Here is a 12587-nt window from a genome sequence, read left to right as displayed (position 1 = left end):
AACAAAAATAAAATGCCATTTTTTTTTTGCAAAGGTAAGAAATTGTCTTATCCATTCAATTTTCTTGAAGATAGTAATTAATTAGGTACTTTATGAGTCATAAAAATATATCAATTCCATATTTCCCATTGCTCAATTCCCCTGATAACTCCAAAAACAAAGGTTCGGCTTTTAAAATATTCAATACAAAATTTTTGAATAGAGTTAGAATTATTGAGACATATATCTTCAAATAATTTTCATCTACTATTCAATTAAAAAAATAATTTTTTTACAAGGGTCTTCTATTTACATTTTTTACTATCAATTAAAATCTTGGATTTTGTAATTTGAGTGATCTTTCCTTCACATTTTTCCAATTTTAATCTTTCACCAAAATAATAAATGTAATCATACTATATAATTATAAGCATGCATACATTTTTTTTGATATTCAACATCACGTGGATGGAAATTCAAACTTACAACTTGTCACGAATATGTTAACCACACACACACACACACACACACACACATATATATATATATATATATATATATATATATATATTTATTTATTTATTTTGAATTCAATCCAATTCAATTTAGTGGGTTGTACTATTGCAGCAAATCACAAAATAGTAACATGATAAACAAACGTAATCATCATACAGTAGATATCGATCAAAATTACGAACCTTCGCAAAATTCAACTGATACTTTTTCCCGATCAAAAGGTTGTGAGTTCAAATTACCATAACATATGTACCAATCAAAATATATTGACCAAAATAAAAATATATAGAACAAATAACCTCCTGTACACAATCCCCTAGTTTAGCCTAAATTGTAAATCAGTTAAAATCTATATTTTCTAATTATAGTTTCAGCAACGAATAATAGAATCACCTAACCAACATGCAAATAGGGATATATTATACCTCTTTAATTTCCTGACCCCGTCAATAATTATATGATATGTTCAAGAGATGGCTGTCATATATTAAAATTAATCTAGGGTTTTGCCCTTTTGCCTAATTTTAGATAGATCTTTAAAAAGATTGTCTTTTTAAGCCAAAGGAACCCTAATAAATAGTTTTTGTACACTGTTTTTCTCCTCCATTTCCTGTTGCATTTTCCAAATCAACTCCAAATAGTTCTGTTTCTTTCCCTCATGAACATGAGAGAAAGAGAGAGAAAGAGAAAGCCCTAGCTTTTAGATATTCCATCACAGAACCCAGAAGCAAAAAAGGACCAAAAATGGCAATAAAAAATTCATGAAATTTGGTTCATATATACATATGTTTCAAGAGTAACCCATATACTTATTTCTCAATACTCCCATTAATTACTTCAATTCATATCACAAAGTGTAAAAAACAGATCTTTGAAAAATCCAAACCACTTAATTAATTGGGATATGAAGCAAAACCCACCAAAATTTAATCACAAAATCCACTTCTCTCATATGAATTCAGAGAGAGACAGAGAAATAAACATGGTCTAAGAGATCATCATAGTAATCACAAATATTTACCTTCTTAAGATAGAGATATAGAGAACTAAATTAACAATTAAATTAAACCTGAATGCATAGGAAATTAAACCTTCTCCTTAAGGCCCAGTCAGGTCGATAGTTCAAATCCCTACCTCCACAATTGCAACGCTCTCGATAAAAAGAAATAGGTCACATAATTTGAATATAAATTTATTTATTTTTATTGTTGTTGAGTTGTTGTTGGAGGATCTTGTGTGGAATTAGTGATTTTTTGCTTAGGCCTCTTCCTCTTCTTCTCATAGCTAACGCCACGAGCTTTGGCCTGAAAATCACGAACTTCCCTCAGATATAATCTGACGGCTCTTGCTCCGAAGGGGTTGGATTCGGGGCGGAAGCCGTTCTCGTCGTAGGCGGCGCGGAGGCGCCCGATTAGAGCGTCGAGGCTCCCCCAGGCCTGGCGGAGCGGGCAGGGGCAGGGGGCGGGCGGGTTGGGCAGGCCGAAGAACGGGCAGTTTTGGTTGTGGACTTTGGTCTTCCCGAACTGGTCTAAGTACCGGAGGAATTCTAGCACGTGGGCCCCACTGCACATCGGCAGCGCCAGCGGCGGCCGGTGGTTCCGCAGGTACTGGCAGAACGTGTTCCAGTCCCGCCGTTTCTGGTTCTCGTACCGGCTCGGCGTGGCGCCGGACGACGACGACGACGGCGGCGATGAGCATGGCGCCGCGGCGCTGCCACTGTTGTTGTTGTTGTTGGATGAAGATTCTGCGAACAAATCCATAAAAATCCAATTATTTTTAGAAAATAACAAGCAAGATTTGGGCTTTTCTTGATGGGGTTGCTGGATTTAGGGTTTGGAGGGAGAAATGGGAGTTGAAATTCAAAACCCACTTCTTATTTTAGGGTTTTCAGAGAAATGGGAAGTGGGTTTTGCATGGCTTGGAGAGAAGAATGTGAAATCATATGGGTTTGCCAAAAGGGGTTTTTTTTTCCCTTCCTCTGTTGGACACCCAAATTAGAGATCAGAATGCAGAAAAAAGGTTTCAACTTTGAAAGAAAGAGAGAGTTGCAGTCTATGGGAATGGGAAGGAAGTGAAAATTATAAGAGATCAGAGAGAGAGAGAGAGGAATGGGATTTTCTTTTTCAGGAGAAAAGGGAAAGCAAACTGAGAGTTTAAACACTGTAGAGAGAGAGAGAGAGAGAGTGGGTCAAGTGGGATGAGAGAGAGAGAGACGAACAGTATTAGCCATAACATGACAAGTTTAGCAGTGAAAAGAGTTGATGGTGACCATTGGTAAAAGGACATTTGGTCTGTCATCCACTCACTCTTTGGCGCGTGTCTTTCACTTTCTTTTTTTTTTTTTTTAAATTTTAGTCTAATGATCTAGTCTAGGGCATGTTTTTCCAAGGTGTTTTCTTTTTTTAATTTGTTCAAAGTACAAAGATTTATGCTTTTGTAGTATAGGGTTGTATGTTAGGCAAGGCTAGGGCTAAGTCTAACATATTTTTTAAACTCATTTGAGAAATATGGTAGTTTTTCAAATGAAGAAATTCCATTTTTGGAAAACAACAGTAGAAGAGTAGAAAACCACCCCTTAATTATACAAGTTTTTGCATTTATATGTTGGGAGGTAGGTAAAAGTACCAAAAAATTAATACGAATTTGATATACTTCAAGGTCTCAAGCGCTTGTCACTACGCCATCTCACATAACATTTTCTCTTAATTTTTTTACTTGTACTTACTTTTGTGAGTTATTAAATCCTAAAGTTAAATAAGTACTGAAATTTTAATATCCTTGAATTAAGCTAGGTTTGGGGTTTTTTTTCTTCCCTTTTTTGGTTGAATTTGGATTTTTTTTTTACCTATTTGATTTTGTAGTTATTGTTTGTTGGTTGTATTTTATGCGATGTACTCATTCAATTAGATGAAATTGAAAGCTTAACATCAATCTGTTGGTTGGAGATATATACCAATTACCGTTGAGTTATACCCGTTTAGACAATTAAACGTCCAATTTTAAAGAAGATATAATTAGTGAGTTATCAACTCATTAATTGATTATCTATGTAAATGTCTCCTTACTTAGAATTTGACCTCTTGAAATTATACCATTACTAGTGATAGTGGGAATAAATCAAAATTTTTGCAATTCTTTGTCAATTAGATAAAAGCTCTTTCCACCCAACCAAACGTATAACATCAAGAAAAGCTTTTCCCACCTTTTGAGATAAAAATCAAACAAAATATTCTTCACAAAATAATACTTGACAAACTTAAATATTTATTTGGAAGAATATCTTCTAAACATTATTTTAGAGAACACGGACGACGCATAAGATTAAAGAAAGAAATGATAGTAAATGTGGGTTTTTAGTCACACTAATCGAAAAATCAGATATAAGAAACTAATAACATCTCTTCACACCCCCACTTTATTTTGGTTCATTTTAGTCTCTGTAATTTCAAGTTCATTGGTTCATTTTAGTCTAAGTTCATTTTGTTGCTTATACCTTAAAAGTATCTGTTTTAGTTCATGCATCTTTAAAATATGACCAATTTGTTATTTTTTGTAAAATTTTAACAAAAGTTTTATACACCACAAAAATCATTTTAACACAAATTTATTACTCCATTTCAAGAAATTTAGTAAGTAAAATATGAACTCAAAATTTGGATAGAAACAAACAAAATGAAAGAACCAAAAAATGACAAAAATGATAAATTTTTAAAGAGTAAGGATCAAAATATATTAAAAAGCAAAAAAGATATTTAGAAGGGCTAGTATGGCTATGGGCTATAAGCCTATAATGAGACTAAATCTTCATCATGATGAGGCATTAATTATAAACTACAAAAGGACCAAAAAAAGAAATAAAAAAAGTACCAACATTTCCATATGTTTGATCAATATGGAAGGAAGCCTAACCAGTTTGGGCATGGGAATGCAAACCCTAGATGTGTAGGGTTGCCCTAACAACATGGGAATACCCTAAAAAAAGAACATTAGTGCCCTATGGACATAGGTATCTTCTTTTACCAACAATACAATTATTGTTTTAGGTCCTTTTTTAGAAAAATGTTTAGGTTGCTCAGTTCAAATCAAGATAGGAAGCCTACTCCACTTTTTTTTTTTTTTTTTAATTCTCTCTTTTCTTTTTAAGTGTGTTAAAATATTAAAAATTGTCTTTATAACTTATAACATGGGCTAACTAATAACTCAATTGATTAAGATATCACACTTGTAATATTTCTTTTTTTCAAGGGTAAAAATGACAAAGTGCTGAATGAACTCTCTTGTTTCTATGCTTAAGACTCTATAGGCCAAGGATGAAAATAACCACACTATCAATTATTCTTAACCAGTCCAAAACCATCTTCTTTTACAGACTCACTGATAGTCATGATGCTTCACAGATATTGCTACGTATTATTAGATAAACAAACTATTTACAGAAGCATGGACACATTACATCGAAAGAGAAGACGCTCGACTCGAGCACATCGTCCATGTTGATGCTTTTTTTCATGTGTTAATTGCTCCAACCATTGCTTGCTGTGACATAGAACGAGAGGATTTGTTTAGTTTATCTTAAACAAAATATAAATAAATCATATTTTAGTTCCTGAACTTCTACGTGATTTTCTTCATTTTGGTCACAAAACTTCCAAAGGTTCTGTTTTAGTTCTTCAACTCCATTAATTATACATTTAAAGAAAATAAAATCAATTTTTGTACTTGAAATTTGCTCTGCTTAATATAGCTTTAAACACATATATGCCCATCAAACAAAGGAACAAAATACATGTTTATACCAAATTTATTTATTTATAGCTGGGAGTCGGAGCTTTGCTTCCCTATACCCTAGGGTACCCGCACCTATCCAAGACTCGAACCCGAGAGACATTAAAGATTTTTGGTATTAAACTTACCAAAAGGTTTTAACTTGAAATGTCTAAGCCAGTATGATCAAGAGACCTCAAGCGTTTGTCAACTTGGACCGCCCCTTGGGGCTGTTTATACCAAATTTATAGAAAATTAACCTCAAGAATTAAAATGATTTTTAATGTCAAGTTCAAGACTAAAATAAGAGGTTTGAAAGTCTATAACCAAAATAAAATAAAAATAAACATGAAAGTTCAGAGAACAAAATAGAATTTAAACCCAAAAAAACACAAACACGATTAGAATGTCTTTATTGGATCACCTGGAAGCAAGATAAAGTGTACTGCACGTCGGTTGCTGAAATTTGGTGGTGCAGAACAATTCTAATCCTGAACATACAAAAGGATATTAACATATAGAGTTCGAGAGAAAGCGGCAAACCAAGTGTATATTATGTGAAGAGTTTTGATGCTTATAACTTAGTTTCTTCTCAAATATTTTCTTCTTTAACTTTTTTTTTTTTTTGTTAGTGTCCATCACATGCTTCTAAAAGGCTCTATAGTTTCACATAGACACGAGAATGAGAAGCTGCAAAAGTTTCAAGACATCCAAAAGCTAAAAACGAACCTTGATGAGCTTTCTGGCATTACAAGTATGCCATGTTCTTCCAAAATTTTGCATAGTTTTTCCCCTGTAATGGTTGAGCCTTCTTCTATATCTATATATATCTGATATATGGCAAGTTCGAAAGCAATTATAAATATAACTGTCAACATACAAGAAGAAAGAATGATTTTCAATTTTCTGAAACCCCTTTTGAAATCTTAGTCAAATTTTAGAAACCAAAAACAAGTTCTTGAAATTTGCCTAGAATTTTAAAAACAGATTTCAAAGTAAATTACACAAGAAAAGTTTTCAGTAAACAAACTAAGCATCATTTAAATAAATAAAAAAGAATCATTTTCAAACAGATTTTCATTAATGTTATCAAATGGATCTGTAATACCATAGTTCCTGATATCCAGGAGGTTGAAAGAAAGAAGAAGAAGAAGAAAATTCCATATCTAAGCATAAGCATAGATTAAAAAGATACTCACTATGTTTGTTTCAACCAAATGGCTTCCCACTTTCAATCCATTGATCCCATTAAATCCATCTGTACAGCTCACAACAACAATAACAACAAAGAAAAAAGGAAGAAAAACAGAGGAAATGCAGTGTCCATAAGTTTGCAGTGAAAGAATCCAAAACGGAGAACTGAAAATATGGTTGCAAGGGAGGAGGCTTTACCAGCCAAAATCTTAGTCTTCTCGTGATCTCCCTTAAGCTTTACAATATTCTCTTGTATTGCAACCAATGCAGCAGCACAAAGAACACCAACCTGTCTCATCCCACCTCCTAAGGTCTTCCTGAGCCGTCTTGCCTAGAACGAAAGCACGTAAGTTTTGATCAAACAAGTTGTTAGAAAGCATTGGCAGTCAAGGTAAAGACCAAAATCTGACCATATACCTTGGAAATGAAGTTCTTCGAACCAACAATAACAGAGCCAACAGGAGCTCCCAGACCCTTTGATAGACATACCTAGTTCAAAAATTAAGTACAGCACAGGTTGAGCAATAGAACCTGAGGTAGATTAATTAACAAAAGCATGTATATGAAATGAAATGCTTCTACATTTGAGATGGAGACAAGAAGGAATAGTTTTAAGAAAATCGGTAAGAGATTAAATATATCCTAAACCCTGCTCGAGCTTTTGGATTCGGTGGTAATTTAAAATGGACAAACAAGCAAGGGTATGAAGTTTTTAAGAATAAAATTGACTAAGAATAACAAAGTTGGGTGGTTAATTATACCGATGCAGAATCAGCTGCTTGGACAAGTCGATCAACAGGAACACAAAGTGCCTGGAAACACAGAAGCAATAGGTTAATGATCATTGTTAAACGAAGTTTCAGGGTAAACAAAATCTACGCGATCCCACTCCTTGAAAATGTGACCTTTGAAGGCTAGAGATTGGCAAAATTATACTTGTGAAGTGGCATTACCCCTAGGCCAGGAAGATAAAGATGACAATAACGGAAAAGAACATAAGAATAAACAGATTTTACGTAGCAAACCATTGCAAAGAGAAAGAACAAGCCACATCTAACGGTGAAGAATCAATTATGATAAGAACAATTTAGTTCAAGAGTTTTCAGTGATAGCTAGTCATGAAAACCTCCATCTTTCTCACTTTAAATATTTTACCACAGACCTCTATGATCGAGCCATAAATAATTCTGGTCACCCATATTCATCACACATCATTCTAATCAAATGCAGATCAACGTGTTCATCTTCGGCAACAGGATGATGTTAGGGACTAAGTTTACTCACAAGCCTATACAGAGCGGCAAACCAAAAGGCATATCTCTATTATTTATTATTCATCAACTGATATAGAACAAGAGGTGGAGGAACTCTTTCTCCAGTTGATCTTTACTAATCATTTCAGAGCAACTTGACTCTTTACTTTTTCAAGTTTGAGCATTAATTAACAGAACATGCAGCAGATACTATAATGCATAATGTTCTAATACCATTGTCATTAGAAATAAGATGTTCAGTCATCTACATACAACTGAGGCATTGAAAATACGAGCACCATCAATGTGAAGCTTCAAACCATGCTTCTTAGCTAATTCGCCAACCCTGTCTGTATACTCCACAGAGAGGCATCTACCTCCACAGCTGCATTTTAGAAAAGTACCCGAATAATAAGTCTTGGAGATAATTTAAAAAAAGGTCCAATCATTAGAGTAATTCATCCCAAGTGGTATAATTTTGAAATGGTGAAATTTAGCCAATTAAAGTACTTTTCAAAATATTCATGGTATTCGATTACATAATTGATGATGAAAATTCAAATATACTTAAAAGCAATTCAAAGGTTAAATTATATTTGTCCCAAAACTTTGAGGATTGTATCTCATTGGTACTTGAACTTTAACTGGTGCCATATTTTAATTTTGAATTTTGTGTTTAATAGCTCTATGATCTATTATATACTTTTTAAAGTTTAGGGACCTATCAACACAACACAAGCATATTGAATATATAATATCACTTTAAAATTACTAGGCACTTCAATCAAGAGGAAGAATCTTCTCACTGAGTGAGAGACCATAGAACAAACATTACAGTGGTTGTAAACAAAGAAATTAGAATACTTACTTAGCATGTGAGTTTTCCAAGCAGATAAGCCTCGTAGTTGGGAACACGATCTCTCCTCTTGGGTCTCTAATGGCAGCTTCGATCAAATCCAAATCCATAGTTCCATCTCTGTTATTCTTAACAGACCTCGGATGGACCCCTCCAATGGTAGCAATACCTCCATTTTCATAAATATGAATATGAGAATTATCCCCTAGAATGACCTCAGAGCCCCTAACCTCGCAATGGACAAGAACACTAATGAGGTTCCCCATGGTGCCCGATGGCACAAAAAGAGCTGCCTCCTTCCCCATGATCTTCGCCATTTCTGTTTCCAAACGGAGGGCAGTTGGGTCATTTCTCAACACATCATCATCAACCTCGGCGCTCGCCATTGCAGCCCTCATCGCCTCTGTTGGCTTGGTGACCGTGTCTGAACGAAGATCCACGATTCTCGTCACCATTTTAGGAAGAAACTGATGAGACAAGAAGGTAAAGGAAAACCCAGTTCAGACTTCAGACAACAAATTGATTTTCACAATTCAAGAAACCCATTTCGCATAATGACAGATAGAAATTGGAAAACAATCTTAAACCCCAAAAGAAATGGAAATGGGTACCTGTTTCTAGAACTATTTCTGTTCGTCTTCTCCACGGATTCTTCGGATGAAGAGAAACAGAGTGAGGATTTGGGTAAGTTGCCAAGTTTATACGTAAAAAATATGACTAATGGGCGGCTTCTAGGGGAACAAAGGATCAAAACCCCCAGAGAGGAGCTGGCGAGATAACTACAGAGAAAAGTTGATCAAAAGTAACGACAAATTCAAAGAATCAGCCACCCTTTATCCTGTTCGATAGAGAAGAATCGCGAATAACAACGACAATAGAGGGATTGACGAAGGAAAATGGTAAAGCTCTCATCAATCATTTTCAACAAAAAGAACTGCCAAAACATTCATCACACCCCACCCACCCCATTCGCTCTAAAGAAAGCAGAATATATACGACATACGTATATTCTATTCCCGGAAAAATCTATCACAAATCTCCCTTTTTCTTTTTCTCTGTATTATTATAGGATCATTTTTTAACTTTTCAGAATAAGAAATAGATTGACACGAAACTCTTATCTTTATCGACACTACATGGATATGAAATGAATGAGATTAGACTGCAAACCTTTTTGATAACTCGAAACTCATAACAAGTCTCTTTAGATAAAAATTGAAACATTTATCAAAAAATATACTAAGAAAATAACATTTATCAAAAAACTGATTATTATACGGAAAAAAAAAATTCGTTCACGGTGGGACTCGAACCCACAATCTCCCGCTCCGGAGGCGAGCGCCTTATCCATTAGGCCACGCGAACTCTTTGTTACGTTACACCAAAGAGTAAATATCTAATTGCTAAATAATATCCCACATTGAATATTCAACCATTTTAAGGAAATAGAAATGAAAAAAAAAAAACAAAAATAAAAACCCATAAACATGAAAAATATATATATATTAGGGCCAATTTTATGGAGTGATCTTTGATATTCTATATCTTGAGATATCCAAAATTTTAGATGCTTTGAGAGGAAACACAAATGTTCAACTTTTTTGTATAATCATGTTTGTTTTGTAATAAAATTTAAGAATATTTGAATAGTTTTATAGTAATATTTGAAATTTCAGAAAACCCTTACTAACGTTCATGTAATTTATACAGTGATAATTAGTTACTTTTGTGTATTAATTTACTTCCTTTGTCTTTTTATCAATTTAATTTCCTTTATTTAAAATATTATGCTTTAGAAATTAGAATATATTAATTTGATATTTTTATAAAATACTAGTATTAACTATATAATTTTAATTTTATCGTAAACTTTTTTGGCCCCAAAAGAAGACAGTTGCAAAATTGATGACATATAAAGGAAACAAATTTTTTAGGGGAGTAATATTTATCTTGGTTTTGTGATTTTTTAAATTGATAATATTAATTTAAGAGAATTTATAAACCAAAGGATTAAACAATATCAATTCTAATAGATATGTAATAAGAGAAAATTCATTAAAATAATATAATATATAAATAGTTTTTTTTTTTGTTAATAGATACACTAATTTATTTTAATAATATAGTTTAAAAACATAAGAAGTAAAGAAATTTGATGAAATAAAATTTTATAAAAAATAAAAACGAATGACAAAATCTAATAAACTATCCTGAAATTTTAAGTTTTTAGAAATAACGTTCAGTAATCAAATATATTTATTGTTCCTAACTTTCTTTTAGAAATGTTTCCACCACTGTACATCAATCTGAAAACAAAAATATCAAGTTTAATGTTCTTCCAATTTTTCCAAAGCATAACTACATTATTGAATGCATAATAAATATTAAATAATACATATAAAATAAAAATTTTGAATATTTAATTTAAAATTAATTTTCATATAAATTTATTTTTTATTTAGAATTATAGAGAACGATAAGCAATAAATAATTATCGATATGTTTTAATTTCTTTCTTTTAATTAAAAAAAAGACTAATAAATAAAAAACGATAATTGAGAAACAGAAAATGAGAATAGAAAACGAGAATGTTGCCGAATGAACTCTTTAGGAACTCGTGCTTTTAAGAGGACATCAAATTAAATACTTCTTAGATGTCTATCGTATGGACATACTTAGAAGAAAAGTTATTAGTAGCATAAATAATAAATTTGTGAAACAATTAATTAAATCTCGATATATAGATAAAATGTAAAAAAAATGAAAAATACTAATTATAAAGACATAGGGCCCACGGAATAAATAATGAGAACGATAAGCTGTAAAAGAATCATGAGATAACACATCTCAGAGGAGAGGGGAATGATATTACATATTTTAGATTGGTGATTAGAGTCGTATCAATTGATTCTATTATACCATTTACTAAAAATATAAATGAATGAGAAAAAAAATATTATACTCTCATTTCATTAATTTTTCATCCTCAACCAAACAAGGCCTAGAGCTGATCTTACATTTAGAAGTTCATCTTAAAGGTCGTTTGTAAAACATATGGAATAGATATCTAGCATCTCGAATCTATATTTGGTTGACAATAATATTTATAGGTTTGTTGTCTAATATTTAGATAGTTAGGTTCGTTTAATAAGATGTTTATATCTTACTAATTATCGTGTAATTTATATGTTGTAAAATATTATTCAATCTAATTTGAATTTATATAACAAATTTATTTATTTTTTATTAATTTAGTAGTGTACTTTTATATCAATGTTAGTTTAAGGCGAGAACTATTAGAAAGTAAAATAAATGAAATACTGCACGCTGGATTTCAACTTAAAAAAAAAAAATCAAAGTACTATACAACTATCCTACTAATATGTTCTCAACGTTTGAAATCTTTTATTATCCAGAAGCACTCAATACATAAATCCTACAAATCCTAAGTTAGAGCATAAAAAATCCATTAAATAACCATAATCTCTATATGAAAAAATGATCAACATCACAAATGTAGCCGGTAGTTTATATCAATTGAGAAAATAAAAAAGTACTTCAAATCAAGAGGTACAAAAATGGTCGAATCTACGTCAAATGAAATGATTCTTACAGAAGATTATCAATCTCAGATTAAAAAAGAAAAAAAAAAAGACGAACCAACCCTACATGATACATTACTGTCACATGTTACTGACGACGTAAGTATAGTTCAATGGTTAAGACATCTGACTCTTCTCTTGAAATTGAAAGTTCGATCTCCATCCTGACGTCGTGTTAGAACTTATCGAGGGCGAAACACAATTCAGAATGGTTAGTGTTAGTTTGAGGATGAATTCGATCGACCCGGAAGGTCCAGAGGCGCACAGTGTTTCCGGCCTTCAGGTGGTGAGCTCTGGCAAATGAGTTCCATTTATTCATCAAACAATTGGCGTATTTTGCCCCAATTCGCCACTTCTTGAACCGGATTGCGCTCTCTCTTAGATCCGGCCCCAAAATTATGGTGTCTATGTAGTTCAGCGCCG

The 12587-nt window shown here is 32.6% G+C and overlaps 2 protein-coding genes and 1 non-coding gene across 3 annotated transcripts; all 3 read right to left on the bottom strand.

Annotated features, from left to right (window-relative positions):
• Nucleotides 1-1365: 1365 nt before the first annotated feature.
• LOC111013011 (protein LIGHT-DEPENDENT SHORT HYPOCOTYLS 1-like) lies at nucleotides 1366-4653 on the bottom strand. The gene has a single exon (XM_022287331.2). The coding sequence runs from the start codon at nucleotides 2253-2255 to the stop codon at nucleotides 1698-1700; it is 558 nt and encodes a 185-aa protein (XP_022143023.2). The 5' UTR covers nucleotides 2256-4653; the 3' UTR covers nucleotides 1366-1697.
• Nucleotides 4654-4806: 153 nt separating this feature from the next.
• LOC111012941 (low-specificity L-threonine aldolase 1) lies at nucleotides 4807-9404 on the bottom strand. Its single transcript, XM_022287255.2, has 10 exons — nucleotides 9174-9404; nucleotides 8575-9029; nucleotides 7980-8091; nucleotides 7215-7265; nucleotides 6871-6942; nucleotides 6652-6784; nucleotides 6459-6517; nucleotides 5989-6089; nucleotides 5684-5750; nucleotides 4807-5031 (listed from the first exon to the last, which is right to left on the bottom strand). Exons 2-10 carry the CDS (start codon nucleotides 9015-9017, stop codon nucleotides 5002-5004), a joined length of 1068 nt encoding a protein of 355 aa, XP_022142947.1. The 5' UTR covers nucleotides 9018-9029; nucleotides 9174-9404; the 3' UTR covers nucleotides 4807-5001.
• Nucleotides 9405-9854: 450 nt separating this feature from the next.
• Nucleotides 9855-9927, bottom strand: TRNAR-CCG (transfer RNA arginine (anticodon CCG)). Its single transcript has one exon. It is a non-coding gene; the product is annotated as a tRNA-Arg (tRNA).
• Nucleotides 9928-12587: the final 2660 nt, after the last annotated feature.

Source organism: Momordica charantia (genome assembly GCF_013281855.1).
Source record: "Momordica charantia cultivar OHB3-1 chromosome 8 unlocalized genomic scaffold, Mcharantia_2.0 BLBB01000008.1, whole genome shotgun sequence".
NCBI lineage: Eukaryota > Viridiplantae > Streptophyta > Magnoliopsida > Cucurbitales > Cucurbitaceae > Momordica > Momordica charantia.
The sequence above is the reverse complement of the archived record's forward strand: the minus strand, read 5'-3'. Positions and strand labels throughout refer to the sequence as shown.

What these genes read in the sequence shown, in the direction of transcription:
- LOC111013011 (XM_022287331.2), bottom strand. Translation starts at nt 2,255, where the DNA reads ATGGATTTGTTCGCAGAATCTTCATCCAACAACAACAACAACAGTGGC.
- LOC111012941 (XM_022287255.2), bottom strand. Translation starts at nt 9,017, where the DNA reads ATGGTGACGAGAATCGTGGATCTTCGTTCAGACACGGTCACCAAGCCA. An exon ending in TTGGAAAACTCACATGCTAA is followed by an intron (nt 8,092 to 8,574) that starts GTAAGTATTCTA and finishes TCTAAAATGCAG; the next exon opens with CTGTGGAGGTAGATGCCTCT. An exon ending in GTATTTTCAATGCCTCAGTT is followed by an intron (nt 7,266 to 7,979) that starts GTATGTAGATGA and finishes CTGTGTTTCCAG; the next exon opens with GCACTTTGTGTTCCTGTTGA.